Source organism: Macrobrachium nipponense, chromosome 2 (genome assembly GCF_015104395.2).
Source record: "Macrobrachium nipponense isolate FS-2020 chromosome 2, ASM1510439v2, whole genome shotgun sequence".
NCBI lineage: Eukaryota > Metazoa > Arthropoda > Malacostraca > Decapoda > Palaemonidae > Macrobrachium > Macrobrachium nipponense.
The window spans coordinates 113,225,733-113,243,178 of NC_087201.1; the positions used below are offsets into that span (position 1 = coordinate 113,225,733).

At 39.3% G+C, this 17,446-nt stretch overlaps 1 protein-coding gene across 2 annotated transcripts in view; it reads left to right on the forward strand.

Annotated features, from left to right (window-relative positions):
* Positions 1-17,006, forward strand: part of LOC135220916 (uncharacterized) — a 181,051-nt gene extending 164,045 nt beyond the window's left edge. For both annotated transcript variants that reach the window (XM_064258549.1, XM_064258550.1), the window contains exons 3-4: positions 5,539-5,718; positions 16,045-17,006. In XM_064258549.1, the coding sequence (XP_064114619.1) occupies positions 5,539-5,718; positions 16,045-16,116 (252 nt within the window). In that variant the 3' untranslated portion in view covers positions 16,117-17,006. The remainder of the gene's footprint in view (positions 1-5,538; positions 5,719-16,044) is intronic.
* The last annotated feature ends 440 nt before the right edge of the window (positions 17,007-17,446 follow it).

The window sequence follows — 17,446 nt, forward strand, 5'->3', positions numbered from 1 at the left end:
AAAGTTGTACCACAGCTTTTGCCATGCAAACCAACTTCGCCCACTCTGATACCCGTTCCCCCACCGACACACACACACACACACACACTAATATATATATATATATATATATATATATATATATATATATATATATATATATATATATATATATATATATTATATATATATATATATATATATATATATATTATATATATATATATATATATATATATATATATATATATATATATATATATATATATATATATATATATATGTGTGTGTGTGTGTGTGTGTGTGTAACAAGAGAACTACCAAATTATTCATAAGGAGATAAAGCTGAAGTTTGTTTCAGCTATACTTGCTCTTAAATCACTCTCAACAAACTGTGTCGAATGGGACTCATTCACCGAAACGAACGTCGACTATTTATTTAGTAGGCCAGTCTCTCGTTCGTTACCGAATCTTGACCGAACCCACAGAACAATATTATGGAAGCTCTTGCGTCACTATGGCATTCCGGTTATATAAGTAATTGTAACAGAAATTAACCATAATAGAAGTAATGCAAAGTTAAGGTCTTATTAAATAAATTGGCAGTAAATGGGGAGGTGTTAAAAGGCGGCATTATTTCACCAGCGGTGTTTGCCCTTCTCACAGACTTTACCTTAAAAAGATAAACAAGTCTAAAGATGGAAGACAAGGTTTAGAGCACAGTTATGACAGTACGTTGGCAGACTCAAAATATGCATATATGATGCTGATGTAATTAGCGAAATAACACAAGATTTACAACGTTTACTCAACTGCAAGCGTTACATTCATCCAGAGATGGGATCAAGTAAATCTTACGAATGACAGAGGTAAAGAAGACAAGAAATCCAAAATGGGAAGGCTAACATCAGATAAAAGGAGGATTTATGAGTGCGAATCTTACAAAGGCTACAGAAAACGTTCAAGAAAATAATGGGCAGAGGGAATAAGATTTGGAAATCAGAGACTGAGACTGCATACACAAGTATGATGATTTAGTCGATTTGGAAATATGAAAGCGTTAGGGAGAATATTAGGAATCAATCAGTAACATGAAGGAAAGAAATTACGGAAGTTCCAAATGTAGTTAAAACGTTAATATGATAATGAGAAGGAGATGTAGATAGATGGCTTGGTTATTGTGGGCCCCTGAAAAATGAGAAGACCTAGACCTACTTAGACAGGCTCTGAAAAGGGAAGCTGGAGATGAGTGGAGATTTGTGAAAGACAAAGCACAAGACAAGGGTGGCAAAGAAGGTTTAAACGCACATACATACAAATACACACACGCGCACACTTCTTTCTCTAAGTGGAAGTTTGCCTGGACATGTTACTAAAATGAAATCATGTATTTTTCCTACACTTGGTAGTTCCTCACTGGACGAGTGGTTTTCGCACTCGACTGCCAATCCGGTGGGCCTAAGTTCGAATCCCGGCTCGGCCAACGCGGAATCGGAAGAATTTATTTCTGGTGATAAAAATTCATCTCTTGATATAGTGTGGTTCAGATCCCACAATAAGTTGTGGGTCCCGTTGCTAGGTGACCAATTGGTTCCTAGCCACGTAAAAATATCTAATCCTTCGGGCCAGCCCTAGAGGAGTTGTTCATCAGCTCAATGGTCTGGTAAAACTAAGACATACTTAACTTAGCCTACACTTGGTTCCTCCCTACGATCTTGGTTTTCTTGATGTTTCTGAACACCCAAACCATCGACTGATTCTTGATCGACATCCCAACCATCGACTGATTCTTGATCGACATTTAAATCAAGTGAGGAATATGAATGGCATGGCGCAAATGATGGGTCATGGTTAAGGGGTACCAATTAATCAATTGGGGAATACAGACACAATAGATGTAGGTTTTTAGCATGAAAAAATACGAATACTTCGTTAAATCGTCAATTTCGCTTTTAATTAACTATTCTAATATAACTTGAGGGTAATCATACTACGGTGAACTTCGTCTTACACAGGCCGTCTCTGCAAACATCCGCGTTTTCACGTCCATGGCGTCATAAGGCATGACTTGACGGTCAACATATTTGAGCGTAATTGTGTGGGAATTTGGGGAGGAGGTGGAGCAATCAACTACCCTCACACAAGGAGAAACTCCAGGGAGTATCCTTTACTACTGAACAAGAGGTAAAACACTCAAGCAAAAAACTTTTCTGGTGTCGACTGTTTCATAATCCTAGACAGAAGGATCGTTATAGGCCTCCGTTATATATACTCTTTCCCGCAACTTTTCATCCATTATTCATGCGTGACAAAACCACTAATAAAGTACTTCTCATTTGGGCTAACTGGTTTGCATCACCGCTGAATCTCTGCCTTTCTCATCTTTGCAGTCGTCATTACCCCACCAGTTTCCACCTTTTCCCTTTGATTTTTCAACCAACACATTTCACTTCAATGAAAATATACTTGGCTCAAAAATTCCTTTGCGTATTCCACCTTCGGCACTCGAAAACCTCCACCTCAAAAACTTTTTGTAAGGCCTTTCCCAGTTACACTCCCAGCTCAGAGCTGCTATGCAACAATCACTCTTTAATCCAACCGATCCCCTTATTTATCCTTCCAGTCTTTAACCTTGAAAAAGCCTTCTTCAAATTCTCAAATCACTTCCACGACAAATCGATGGAAATACATTTAACCTCTGTATCAGTAAATTTCTCTTTCCAACACTAACCAATTTTCTTCCGAATGCATCTTATTGCCAGCGTAATCTAATTTCCAAATCCACTTAGTAAAAAAAGATTCCTCTATATCTAACACATCTCTGTGCTCATGCTTACATTCACTCTAAATATTTCACAATCTCACACTATCATCTCCCTCACTTTTTCCTAAACTTCTTTAGTCACTAACCTCTCCTATAACTATCCCAAGGTGAACTACTTCAATACCTCCTTCACTTGTTCACACTAGTAGCCCTGCTGGATCACTACCCAAATGATGAAATTTGCATACTCGCCAATTTCTCAGATCAAATTAGCTTTAATTTTAACTATTTTCGTTCATTTTCTCGCCATTTATCAATCTCACTTGTAGTGATATATATATTTCCAGATTCAGTGTTTTCCTTTCTAGTTATAACAAGTTTCTTGCTTTTACGTTACGGGCTGCTCTAGGAGCAAGAGCCCGTGCCAGCACAAGGCTGGCTTAATCTCCAACAACAACAACATCTTGCTTCAGTCAGATGAATGATCTAATAGCTATGCATCCAGCCCTTTCCCTTTAAACCATGAAAACTGTCAATTTCTTCAGCTACTCTGTATCAACCAATACTCTAACAAATTTGTTTCCTCTTTATTCTCTTGCTTTTGCATATTTAATTATAAATAATTTTTAGACCAAGGATGTCCAACAATAAAGCCCTTTTCAATGCAAATATTCATAATGCTCTCTCCATTCCCATTCACATCAGGTACTCCCTACCAAACAGATATGTCACCATTTCATTGTTAACTTTTACATTCAAATCATCCATTATAACTTTCCTCTTCCTATAAACCTAGACAAACAAAAACAGCGTCCGTCAAAAATCTTTTACATGCACACTATTCCATTTCTGGACAATATACATTTACTCAATCACCCACTAGGCAAAATCTTCCTGACAAAAATTACCCCTTGATTTGCGTTTAAATTTTCCATATATATATGCATATGTATGAAAATTTATCACATCACCGTGATTCATATAAATCATTCGAGCTACAAATGTCCTTTAATATCTAATTCGCTCTACCTCGTATGTGTATATACTTATATAACAGGTCACTTTTTATCAGATAGGTATGGTTAGGACAGCAACATGACGTTGTTCTGACGATGGTTTGAATCCTCCAACTGAGATCAGAAATGCTTCATATTATTGTATTTGGATCTAATGCTTTGTAGTGACAAGTGTATCCAAAAAATGTTTGACGAATTCGAGAAGTTAAGACGGCATTGTGGTTGTTACGTGTGATATATGTGCGCGCGTGTACTGTTATACATAAATTACACGCACTTATGGTACACGTTGTGAATGTAACTAGTTGTTTCTGCTTATGTTAGCCATCTGAACGTCTTCAGTGTATATGGCTTAACTAATATTGCATTATACATATATTACCCGAGCTTCTTGGCGCGTGCTGGAACCCGGGACTGATGTCTCCCCTACCCTCCCGATCGCCTACTTACCCAGCCTCACCTGGGGCGGACAAACAGGTTTGCATGAGGGTGGATGTTTCCCCCTACACTCCCGTTACCCCACCTACCCAGCCCCCACCTGGGATGGACATACCAGTTTGCATGGGGCGGGTGGGTGTGTCCCCAGCTGTCACCCGAGGAGGACAAAAGATCAGATCCACTCGGAATTTATTATCATAAGATAGATATCAGCTCTCATGACTTAGTGTTACGAGTATATATACTACATTCATGTTCACATATGAATGTACGTATGTATTACGTATCGCGTTTAAAGAATTTCGAAAATATGGTCATCACGATGGGATACTGGGCTTCATACAAAGTGACAATTTCCTTGTGGTCAATCAAACAAAAATAACACCAGCCAACTTATAAGAGTGTATTGGATTAATCTGCTTTTCAACAAGCAAATTTATGAGTCTTCTCTTGCTTGGATTTACGGATAAGATAATGGGGAGGAAACCTTATATTTCAATTCGGTTGGACACAATTTGATCAAGTGTTAGATCGTCTTCCCTGGAAGTGATAATTTAGCTCACGGGTTTTCAACCTTTTTCTCCCCTCGTACCCTTTCGGGCGTTTGTAATGTCAGTAATGTACCCCATTTACTATGTATAACGTGGAAAACAAAACAAACTCAGAAAAACATTCCACCGTGTATATTTAGAGGGGAAAGTAAGCACATAACTCTCCAGACATAACCAATAATATTGTAAATAAAGAATTTCATAAAAAAGGCAATTTCTTATAATTATTTACCTCTGGCTATGCAGTAAATTTTCAAGGTTACAGTACTGAGCTGCAAAAGCAAAATCACATCAGCTGCAAAGGGAGTGAATGAAATGGCTGAAACTGATTTCCATTAACTATCCTAGTTGACCGAGGAGCAGTTTTTGCTGAAGCACATCGAAGTTTGGCATGCACATTCATTCGAGACCCAAGGGGCGCGCGTACCCCATGACCGACCCTTGGCGTACCCCAGGTTGAAAACCGCTGATTTAGCAGGAAATTATTCACAATCCTTATTGAAAATATTCAGGTAGAACTTTTTTTTATTACTATTATTATTGATTATTACTGATACAGATTTAGAGTGAATCTCACTATTTTCAACAACACTGCTGCTACTATCACTCCTAGCACACAGAATTCATAACAAAATAATGATAATAAAGACATCCATTATCACTGCATTCCTGCAACATATCCTGAGTTTCAGAGTTGTCAACGTAAGCTCCTCAAATGATCTAGCATTACTAAGTTCCCTAACATACATTCATCACTTACAACACTTAAATAGCAACATTTCTGCCCCAGGAAGTGGACGAGGAGAACGAGGTGGGTACTGGCGAGGTAACCGAAGAAAGTGCAGCAGCGGCCACCAAGTCCGAGCACGACCTCCGTCAGCAGTTCGAGAGATTCCTGGAGAGGATGGACCGTCGCAGAGCTCACCCGCCCAAGACAATATTGGAGGGCGTCGACACACTTGCCAGGGAGGTTAGAATCCCACTCGTTTACCCTGTTTGATTTTTCATGCCTAGAATATGTTACCGGTTTCTGCTGTCATGTGGTTCAGAAAAACAGGACCTATACATACGAGCTCTGGTATGTATATGAAAACATACATGAATACGGTGTCATAATGATTATTAGTATACATAAATAAACAATATATCTCACTTGTCAAACATGCTGGTATTTAGGCATAGTTATGAATTGCTCTCATGATATATAGGAACATTGGAGATATCAATTAAAAGACAAAAAATTAAATTTAGCTCTCAACCAAGGATTTGAACTCGTGTATACCAAGTGGCGAGCACACAGCTTTACGAACCCCACTAATAGTAGATTTTACAAGAAAGCTTTCGATGGACGTATACTTGAAGCAAAACAGCAGAAAGGGATTTAGGTAACACTAACTTCCGACCGGGAGAAATCTTTTTTTTTTTTTTCCACTGTGGCATCGTACACTTGCAATTCACCCGCACACCTACAAATTCTACTTGAGAACAGAGTTTTAATTCTCTATTCTAACTATCAGGTACATCATATTACATTATAATTTTCATATGATAAACATAGATAACATACACATATATACACAGACGTATATGCCACACACACACACACACGCACACACCATGCCATGCCAGGGAGAGAAAGCGAGAGAATACATTGAAGTATCATTCGATGATACACGAATGACCATCATCGCAGAGATAAAATTACTCAAGATAAAATCATATCCACGTTTGCACCAATAACTTGCCTTAGCATATAGTTACAGTTAAGCTATAAAGGATAAAAAAAACATACGCAAACAAATCAATTTCTCTAAAGAAACACATTTAAAGATGCTTAAACCACAAGGTCAACTGACGGTATCAGGCTATAAGGAAAGATCGCATGATATGTTATAACTCTGTGAGCTTATTATATATACAGTAAAATCTTCTACAGACGTGATGAAATTTATATAAAAAAAATGGTGTACCTCTCTCATTTCTTCTTTTCTACACTTACTTCCTTCTCTCCCTTTAAAAACTACTTTTCCAATCCAATTTAACCAGTAAAATATGAGACTATCCTTCAAGAACTTTGAACTGTTTCCTCCAGTTCAAATTTCAACTCGAATCAGACGGATTAAACTGCTCGTTTAAACATCATGGAAATGTGCGTCTCCCTGTAATCTGCTCCAGAGTTGCCAAGTTTAAATGTTCATCATCTGTACCATTTCAAGGAATAACAGTTTCATTGGATGTATCTGTAACATGCAACTCTACGTTTTGGAGAAACCTTTCCATCAGGCAGACTGAACAAATAGGGTAGCCGTATCCCCCTGGCAGCGGTAACTAATCCCTTGAAACTCTATCCGAGTTAAGCAATAAATCGTGCCTTCTCTTGTATGTAAGTATTTATACAGAGCTGCCCGTGTCAGACGTGGCAGTAACCTTAAAATAGCAGTGAATGGCAATGGGAGGAATAATGTCAAGTTGTTATTTTTGGAAATATCATGAATACATTTATCAGCTTATTCGTAATCCTTCGCATATGCTTCTCTTATCCTTTTGTTATTTCAATTGTGTAGGAATTAGTTAAATTAGTATCAAGTGAGGAAGATTCTTCAGCTCCTACCGTTACTTCTTTCAATTACTTTTCTCGCCTTCATTTGGTTTTATGTATGTATGTACGTGTGTATGTATGTACACACACATATATATATATATATATAATATATATATAGATATATATATACATAATTATATATATATATATATATATATATATATATATAATTATATATATATAATATATATTATATATATATATAGATAATATATATATAATATATACATATACATACCATAGATATATATTATATATATATATATATATATATATATATATACATTACATACACACAAATTGGCTCAAATTTTGTTTAAAATTCAACACTATACTTCGTGAATAACATAAAAGCCAAGATAGAATAGAATATAGGGGAATGATGAAGTGATCAGTGCCTCGTCACCAGTGGCATTTGAACTGCCGAGTGATCGGAAAACAACAATCTACCTATTTATCTATCTATATCGTGTATCTATATCTGTTTATCTATCTATCCATCCTATATATATATATATATAGTGTTCACTCTCGTGTTGATACAGAAATGGAGTTTTCATCTTCCCTTTAACGAATTATTTTCATGTTATTGCCCTTATTATAATAAGTGACATTTCTTACGAATAAAGGTTTGCATTTGCTACTTGACAAAAAACACATTGCCATTACAAAAAATCTAAAATTGAATTTTCCCATAACGGATGGGCATATGCTCCATTATTTTATTGCCTGAAATCACGGCTGTGTCATCTTCATCGCCCTCTAGCACTGCAGTCAACGAAACGGGTTGGGAGTGGAGAGAGACAGGGAGTAGGGAGTAAGAGGAAAATAAGGAGAGACTATCAGGTGTCGTAAATGGCGCCACAGGAACCTGTTTCATTCACTATCATGGGACAGACACGTAAACCCTCAGGTAAACCACACCTGTATTAGTGCGCTTTACCTGGCCAAGCACCCTCCTCTACCAGAAAAGGAAGATTCTCTCTCTCTCTCTCTCTCTCTCTCTCTCTCTCTCTCTCTCTCTCTATCACAAAAAGATGTAACGAAAAATATATGCCCTGCTGACGGCAGTTAAATGGCTTTAATTCAACAACCATTTAATATGTATTTGAACCTTATCAAGTAACTACTTGGATAGAATTTCTTTGGAATTCTCATGAATTTATTAAATAAGCTGAACAAAATGAGTTCCAATATTTTGCTTGGGTTCTGTTTCCTTTCATGAGGGAGCCATATGCACAATGCAATATCTCCAAAAAATTATCAATACTTTCTTGAGAGCTTACTGGTGGTGATAGGTGGCAATGTCTTGTATCAGAAGACAGAAGATTGCAGGATTGAAGAAATGATATCCCGAGTCATAGGTTTCTTTATTCAGTAGAGCAACAGGTAAATATTTACAGAGGCTCTGCAAGGTGTGCATTTCGCACTAAGAGGAGCAGGAAGATTACTCGTGCAAAGGTGCAGTGTGTGGATAGCGCAACGCAGGCTCATGTGTTTACAACAGACAATATTTATGTATTACATGGAATACATATGCATCTAGTAATATATACATTAATCTACATCTCGCTTTCCCCTTTTGCATTCAGAGAGGTATTTTGAAGGTACTAAACAAGTTACATATAGTGAATTTATCTAGTATGAATGTACGAAGAAAACTGCGCAAGTGACACATGTGGGCTTCTTACATTATGTAGGCCTATTTAATCTTGGAGACTGCAAGGGCTTGGGAGGGAATTGACAACTTTCCCATGTCTGGGCTAGGGACCACTAGGAGAGAGTTGGGCACTGGATATAGGTGGTGATGGTTCTGACTTGGCACTTGACCACTTGGCAGGCAGATCTCGTACTGGCATGATCACGCCACCCATGACAATCCCAAGCTTGTCACATTGGTAGAATGTTGGGTCCTGGAGGTGGATGTATTGGTCCACATTCAGCCTGGGCAGGGAGCAGGCGTGGGCGTCATACTTGGGCTGCCCCTAAGGCAGCTCTCCTAGCAACTCGGCAGTCAGTCGTCTGCCTTTTCTTGCCAATCTTCCGTAAACGACTGAGGTTGGGCAGGCGCACACATGCTGAGGGTGACCGTACAGTACCTGGGCAGGAGAGCTACCAGAGTGGTTGGGCTTGTTTCAAAACTCGAGGAGGCCCTGATCACAGGCCTCACAGTCAAGGTTTCTTGTGGGGGCGGTTTTGAGGTTTGAGTGCTTGACAGCCTTGACAGCAGCCTTGGCATGTCCATATGACTGCGTGTGGTGTAGCATCAAGGTTAAGTGTTGCACACCCTAACACTCTGAGAAATCAGCAGATTCTTTGCTGGCAAACTGAGATTCTCCATCATTGCATAGGAGCAAGGGAACACTACCTCTCCAAAGAAGCAGTAGAAGTGCCTTATGGTCAAGGGGGCAATAGTCTCGCCCTTGCAAGGGACAACCACAGGCCAGCTGGAGAGGCAGTTGGCTATCACAAGAAAGGACGTCCCCGCTATCTAGGAAGTCCACCGATACTGAATTGAAGGGCCTCGATGTGTGGTCATAGTTGTGGAGAGGCTCCTGCTGATGCCTGGGAAGGAGGATCTGGCAAGGCTCACAGGCAGTGATGGTGTTGGCAATGTCCAAGTCTATCCCAGGCCAGAAGGTGGTTTGTCAGGCCCGACATTCGGTAGCCTCGACACCTCGGTGGCTGTCATGGAGTCTGGCGAGTGTGTGGCAACGTGGAGCTGCAGGAACCAGTGTTCTTGCCCCATAAAGCACAAGGTTGCTGTCAGTAGAGAAGGTTCTCACAGCTTCCAGTGTGGTAATAAGGATGAGTGTAGGTCATACCGATTTGTGGGGAACAAGGAACTGATGCAGTCAGGAAGGCAAACGTAGGTGGGGTCAGCCTGGTTGGAGCATACTCATTCTGGGAAGCCGTTGCAGCGTTGATGACAAACCTGACATGTGAAGTTACCTTAGCAGCACAGACAATCATATCTTCAGAGGTGGGGTAGCTGACTGGTACATGGGAGAGTGCATTTGGGATACACAGTCTTGCCTGCATGCCACACTGCACTAAATTGGTACTGTGACATGCTCTCCTTCATTTGCTGGAGCTGTGGGTTTTCAACGACGTCCAGCATGTAACAGTTGATGATGGGCACCAGTGGGCAACAGTCAGTTTGCAGGGTGAAGGCTTTGAGGTATAGGCAACACTTAGTAGGGGCCCCAAGATACCACAAGCATCTCCAGCTCAATCATCTCATACCTTACCTCAAAGTCTGCAATAAAGCGGAATCCACACTGGACTACTCACAGATCTCCAGAGCCATGGTTCCAGATGGAGTAGCCTACCCAATAGAGGCAAGATGAATCAGTCTGGAGATGGTTGGCAGAGTTGGGTTAAAGGATGCAAGAACAGGCGGGCTTGAAAGTGCTTGTGTAATGTATGAATACTAATGATAATATTCCTATTATTACTTATGTATTTATCATACTGCATTTGCATACAGTATTGATGTGTCAATTGTCCTGACTTAAACATTTGGAGGCCACCATACATTTTAGGACAATTAACTCAGACTAGCCTATACTTAATTTAACCCATGAACTAGTCCCCACGTTGGCCGACCGTGGGACATCGTGCTCGGATGCTAATCCGGTGGTCCGAGTTCGATTCTGGGCTCGGCCAACGCCTGGGACCAGAGGAAACTTATTTCTGGTGATAGAAATTCCTTTCTCGATATAATGTGGTTCGGATCCCACAATAAGCTGTAGGTCCCGTTGCTAGGTAGTCAATTGATTCCTAGTCACGTAAAAATATCTAATCCTCCCCCTTCGGGCCAAGCCATAGGAGAGGCTGTTAATCAGCTCCAGTGGTATGGGTTAAAAACTCAAGAAATTATATTACTAACCCATGAACTAATATAAAGGTACCTCATAGGCCTAGGCTAATATAATTCTGGGCCTATTCTTAGCTGGAACAGGTACTTGACACTGCTACGCACTTGGGTTGGTTACAGTTACACACTTACGTACGTACACTTGATCATAGACAATGAATGGTTAACATCTTGATAAGTTGAAAACCAATTTGGTTTTCCAGTCCACCAATTTCCTGGGTACTGTCATAAATTGTAAATGAGGATTTCCATCATTACACTTGCTTCACATATTTGAAGGTCTAGTTGTGGTCCGGTGCCCAAAGAAAAGAATGCTTGGGGCTCATGAGCTGTGCAGTCAGGGCGATATTTGGGGTAAACTCCGCCGACGAGTTTACCAACACCATGAAGGAATGTAGGTCCATCAGGTTGGACAGTGTAGGGAAACCTTGCAGAGCAGCAACTCGACCTGGATCAGCAGCAATTCCTTTTTCAGAAAGGCTGAAGCCACAGAAATTCACTCCGGACTCTGCTACTTTGAACTTTTCTCTGTTAAGAGTGATGCCATTTTTATGTTAGCGGGCGAGTACTTCGTGAATCCTGTGGTAATGTGTCAGTAGGTCATTTCTGAAGATAAGAATGTCAACAACAACCTTGATGCACTTCTTCATGCCTTATAGAACTAGGTCGCCACAGTAACAAAAGGCATCGCCAGTGGCAGCAAAGCCCATAGGTCCCCAGCAATGCTGGAAACGTCCATAAGGCGTAATAAAAGTGGTGAGGTGGCAGCTCCTTCTGTCAGTAGCTGTGTAGAGTGTCCATCATGGTAAAGAACTTGGTGATGGAGTTGACATCGCAGACAGCACCCAAGAGTGTGGCCAAAGGGTGGGCTGGACAGGAGACTTGTGCATTCAGCTTGGTGAGATCCACAGTGATGCGAACTCCCTTGGCCGGCCTTAGGGACAATGACAAGAGGGTGGCACCAATCCAATGGCTCATCTCCTGGAAGGTTAGTAAGAAATACCCTTGGGCCTTGGCAGGGTCATGTTGGCATGGGGGGGGTAGTTCCTTACATCAGTTAACGTGGGTGACCTGTAGATGGGCCGTGAAAAGCCTGGCGGGATGATGGTCAACTCCTTGCGGAGTGCATAGCATAGGAGTGGCATCTGAATGCCGTGAGGGTCACTCACGTGGCAGAAGTCTGTAGCTCAGTCCTGGAATGTGAAGTAGTTCCGAGTGCTGGGGACCCATCAATGAATCATAATCTTAGATGTTTCACCACTGTAGGCGAGGGTGATGGATATGGGTTACAGTGAGGAGTAAGTTGTTGTGGGGAGGGTCTTGACCTTGTACAGCTGGGTGCTTACTAGAAGGGGGCGTGGAATTAGGCGAGTTGCCCAGCTTTGCCACTCATCTGCTGTTGGCAGCATTTGACATAGTGACCCATTTGGCCACAGTGTCTGCATGTGGCCTTGTTGGCAGGGCACTTTGTGGTCCTGTGCCAGTGTCATTCACAGCCATAGTTTCCACATACACTGTCGGTGGCTGGGCACTTTTCTACCCAGCTGTGCTTCCTTGTGCAGGAAGGGCATGAAGTGTCCTTGTTAGGGGTTAGGTGCAAGGTAACACCCCTGTTGCCATGTCCTGTTGGTGAAACTGGGTGTGAAGGCAACTGGCAGTCCTCAGGGTCCTGGTCATGTTGCATATCCACAGGCTCATCTTTATGTGAAGCTGAAGCTATTATGAACAGTTTTCTGCTGTGGCATACACAGTTTAAAGGAAGAGGAGAAAGATGAGAAAGAATGACTACAGTTTTTATTATAAAGTGGATTTCGGTGTTCCCCGAAAATGCTGGATAGTTTCATCACTGCGCCATGGTAATAGGTGGTGATGTCTTGTATTGAAGACAGAGGATTGCAGGATTGGAGAAATGATATCTTGAGTTGTAGTTTTCTTTATTGCATACAGCAACAAGTATTTATTTACAGGGAGGCTGTGCAGGGCATGCAATTCGTGCCAAGAGGAGTACAAAGAACACTCATGCGCATGTGCAGCATGCGAACAGTGCGACACATGCACATGCGTTTACAACAGACAATATCTATGAATTACACTCAATACATAAGCATTTACTAACATACATTAATCAACAACTGGTAAATCAAAACACTTATGAAGTACTTTGCATCACATGGTATATAACTACTGGATGATATAAACCGGCAGATTGGTCAGAGTAACATTTGTTATCAGGGTCACACTGACCAAAGCCTTTCAAAATACCGAGACTTATACCACATATCAATTGTATCAAGTTAGGTGTTATTGTACCACTGGCACTGGATTGTGACAGATAGCAAGTGGACAGCATTGTGGTTATACTATATATAAAATAACTTTCATTGGTTTTATGGTTCTTACTCTGCCACATGTGAAACAATGCTGTGCATGCAGACGTGAAGTGTAAACCAAACTATGAGATTTAACCAACTTGATAAGCCTGCCTTCATAGAGTTCACAGAAAAAAATTTTACTTACAAATCACAGCAAAGTTCTACCATCCATTCATTGCTCATCTTCCTGGATTCCAATATCCTTCCTCTTCCTTACATTTACACATTTACCCACAATTTCTCCTCTTGTAAACATTAGAAAAGTATTTTCTACGGTGCAGTCTTTACTGCATCCTATGTAAACATAAACCATTTCACGTTTCATTCATGACATTTCTGTTCTCTGGATCACTGCACCAATCCATCCATAAAGATATTAAAAAATAAAAAAGAAAACTTAACTTAGTCACCACCCCAATTTTACACCATGCAAATCACTCTAACATGCACAGATTTTAGCACTTGCTTCACTTCCTTCATAAAAAAAATATTTTATATTATACATCAACACACTGCAAATTGCCTCTTTATAAATTCTATCTTCAATTTTTTTCAAGTCCATAATGCCGCATATTGCTTACCTCTTTATTTCTCAGAATTTTCTCTCAATTTTAAAATAAACACTTGATCCATATACCCTTTTCCTTGTTCAAACTCCCATTGTTCTTTTCCTAACAATTCTATTTTCTCACTGAAAATTCTACCACACGCCTTCCCTGGCATGTTAAGTAACGTCATGCATCTATCTTTCTTGGTCTCCCTTACTACCTTGACACAAGGGAACTGTTGTCCATTTAATCCATTCCATTAGAAACTTTCCCTCATTAGTCAAACCTCCTTGTATTCCCATCACCTGCTGGTCTCTTTCGAGTCTTTAACCCCATTCTTTACAGTACGTACATCCTCGCGTGCCATTTCCACAGCATTATCAAATTGTCACTAACCCGAGTATATACCTATTTGCTCTTTTCACCCAAGATCCATTTACTAATTAAAATTTTTACATTTGTAATTGTGTCGAACTTATTTTAACTATATATAGGGAGTAAGTCTACAAACTACTTTGTTTGTTCTTATTGGGGGGTAGGAAAGGTCTACGAAAGACCCTAAGGAGGTTTGAAAAGGGCACTGTAAAAAATAGATAATATGCATGTTAAACAGTACAGAAAAATTATTTCTAATGATACAGCGTATTTTAATTTCGTTGGTGAAGCAAGACAATTTGACTGTAGAATTTAGCACGTTTTAATTAATTTGGTGTAGTGAATTAGGCTATGTTTATGTTCCATTATAAATGTTTAATTTGTTTCCTTTTTATTTGATCCTTGCTGTTAGTATGAGTATTAATTACGAAAACCACTTCATGTTCAGTTAGGAATATAATGTTTACAACTTATGCGTGAGGGGCAACTCTTGCACGCGTCCTTAGTAAGCTGGAGGTAGCATCACACTTTGTTTCTATTACATAGCTTTTTCCTGTCTTACCTTCTACTTGACCAACATCTTGTACTCCCACATATTTTCTTCTCACTTTGTCTTGCAACTGTACCTTAAATAATTTCTCTTTCCTTTATTAAACCTTTCCATTCCTCATGCGACCACTCACTTCTTTTGCTTCCTCTTCCCACCCTTCTACAATCACAAACGCTCCGGGCTGGCTCTATGACCACCTTCCTAATATTTCAGCCCATGTACTCCTTTAACTTCTCTAATATTATTCCATTTTTCCAATCATTTTCACACCTATATACTCTACTCATTTCGTTCTTATAAAACTCACTTGTCATTATTATTATCAACGCTGCATTTCCAATCAGGCACCTGGAATCGACTGAGAAATTTTGTTTATACCAAGGACCGACAATGGTTCACAAGTGAAACTGAAACTTGATGCCGCCGTGCAAAATGAAAGACGAACATTATTACTTAAGAGAAAATATATTTTAAAAATAACACAGAAACAGAATTCTTCTGATTTTAAGACTAACAGAGTCATTGAATAAAAAACAATAAATCATTTAAAGAGATATAGAACATGAGGCTTTCACACCTGCGGTCTATTAACGTCGTCTATTCTTAGAGAACATAAAATGTAAATCTGCTTCTAGATAGACTGCGTTTAGGCCTGATTCAGTGAGAATCGAGATATATTGATTTTTCCTCTTAAAGTTGTCTCAGTCAACAGCCTGTTTTTGTGTAGCCTCTCATTACCAGGTGGTATGTTTTCAAGAATCCAGATAAAATAGACTGTTTGACCATTTACGGGTTTTTTAAACTCTAGTATGTATAAATTATGCATGTGTACGTGTTTTGTAAGGGGAAAACTGGTCATTTCTTTAAATGCCACAATATTTAGTTTGTCAAAATTGCCACGATCATTTCCCTGCAACGGATGTCCATGATCTTCCCTAAGTAATAATTTATTTTTGTTTTCATCCTCAGGCTCCAACTTGCACGATGGCAGACGACGAATTCCCCAAAAACTACACTCGAAAGTCGCGTCCTTCCATATGATGGCTCTGTATTCCACTGACGTCACTCCTGTATATACTGTACACTTGTTTTTTTCATACAAATGTATTCATCTTTTATAAAGGGCGAGCGAGAGGCTCTCCATGGCTTTCGTCTCCGTCTTACGAAAGAAAAATGAAACTAAATCGACTCAATTCCTTGTTGTGTAGTTCTTGTAGAGGGGCTGTCGGCAACATTTATGATATAATTGTTAATAAAGCACATATTTTTCATCTTAGGCCGACGTCTACTCTTTCAAGGATCATCAAACAGACAAGTATGAATCAAATTAGAGTAGGAGATGCACTTGTAACGAAATAAACTTGAATGTATGTCGTTTTTGTTTTTTGTAAGATTTAGATTTTCTTTCTTTTAGATTTTCAATGAATATATATCACTACCATTTCAGTTTGTGCATATGCATCTTATGGACGGTCGCTCCTTGATAAAACTATTAAGAGGCTTGTTGATAGGATCTACTATATCTACTGTGGGAGCCAGTGCTCCAGTCTTATAATCTTATTGTTACAGACCGTCCAATCGACGAAGAACGTTTGTTTACGCGAAGTTCATGATTATTTGAAGCAAGAATCTCCCTTCGCCCACTTTCTGAAAGTCTTATTCTGGAATCCTCCTTTTTCAAGTTCTTAAAATTCTGTCATATCCTCGACAAAAGTTTTCCTTTCTCCTAAGTTCGTAAAATATGGAAATACAACTTGTCATATTGATGATAACTTGAAGTTAGAAACCTCCTTGCCAAATTCTTAAAAATATGTAACAGAAATCCACAGATCACGTCTTATTCGGAGAGGAATTAACCTTTGAAAAATCTTGGTCTGATGTACCCAATGAAGTTCTTGAAACCGCTGTAGCAATCCAATTCTAACAAGTTCTGTAAAGTCTGATTTCTAAACCACTTAAGTCAAGTCTTCATCCGATACAGGAATTCATCATTGTCATACAGATATGAATCAGATATGCCCCTTCATCACATTTTCCAAAATCTAGCATCGGAGTCCTTTTGACAAACTTTCAAATACACACACACACAATATATATATATATATATATATATATATATATATATATATAGATATTATATATATATATAATTATATAATAGACATACATACATCTATATAGTAAGTTGGAATCAGCCTAGGACGAGTTCTTAAAAACCCAATTTTATTTAACTTTTGTCATATTCTTAAATATCTGGAGAAGGAATCTGCCTTATCATATTTTTCAAAATCTAAAAATGGAATCTACATTATTGGTGTCATAAATATTATGAGGATGTACAACACCATGGGATCGAATTGCCATGTTCTTC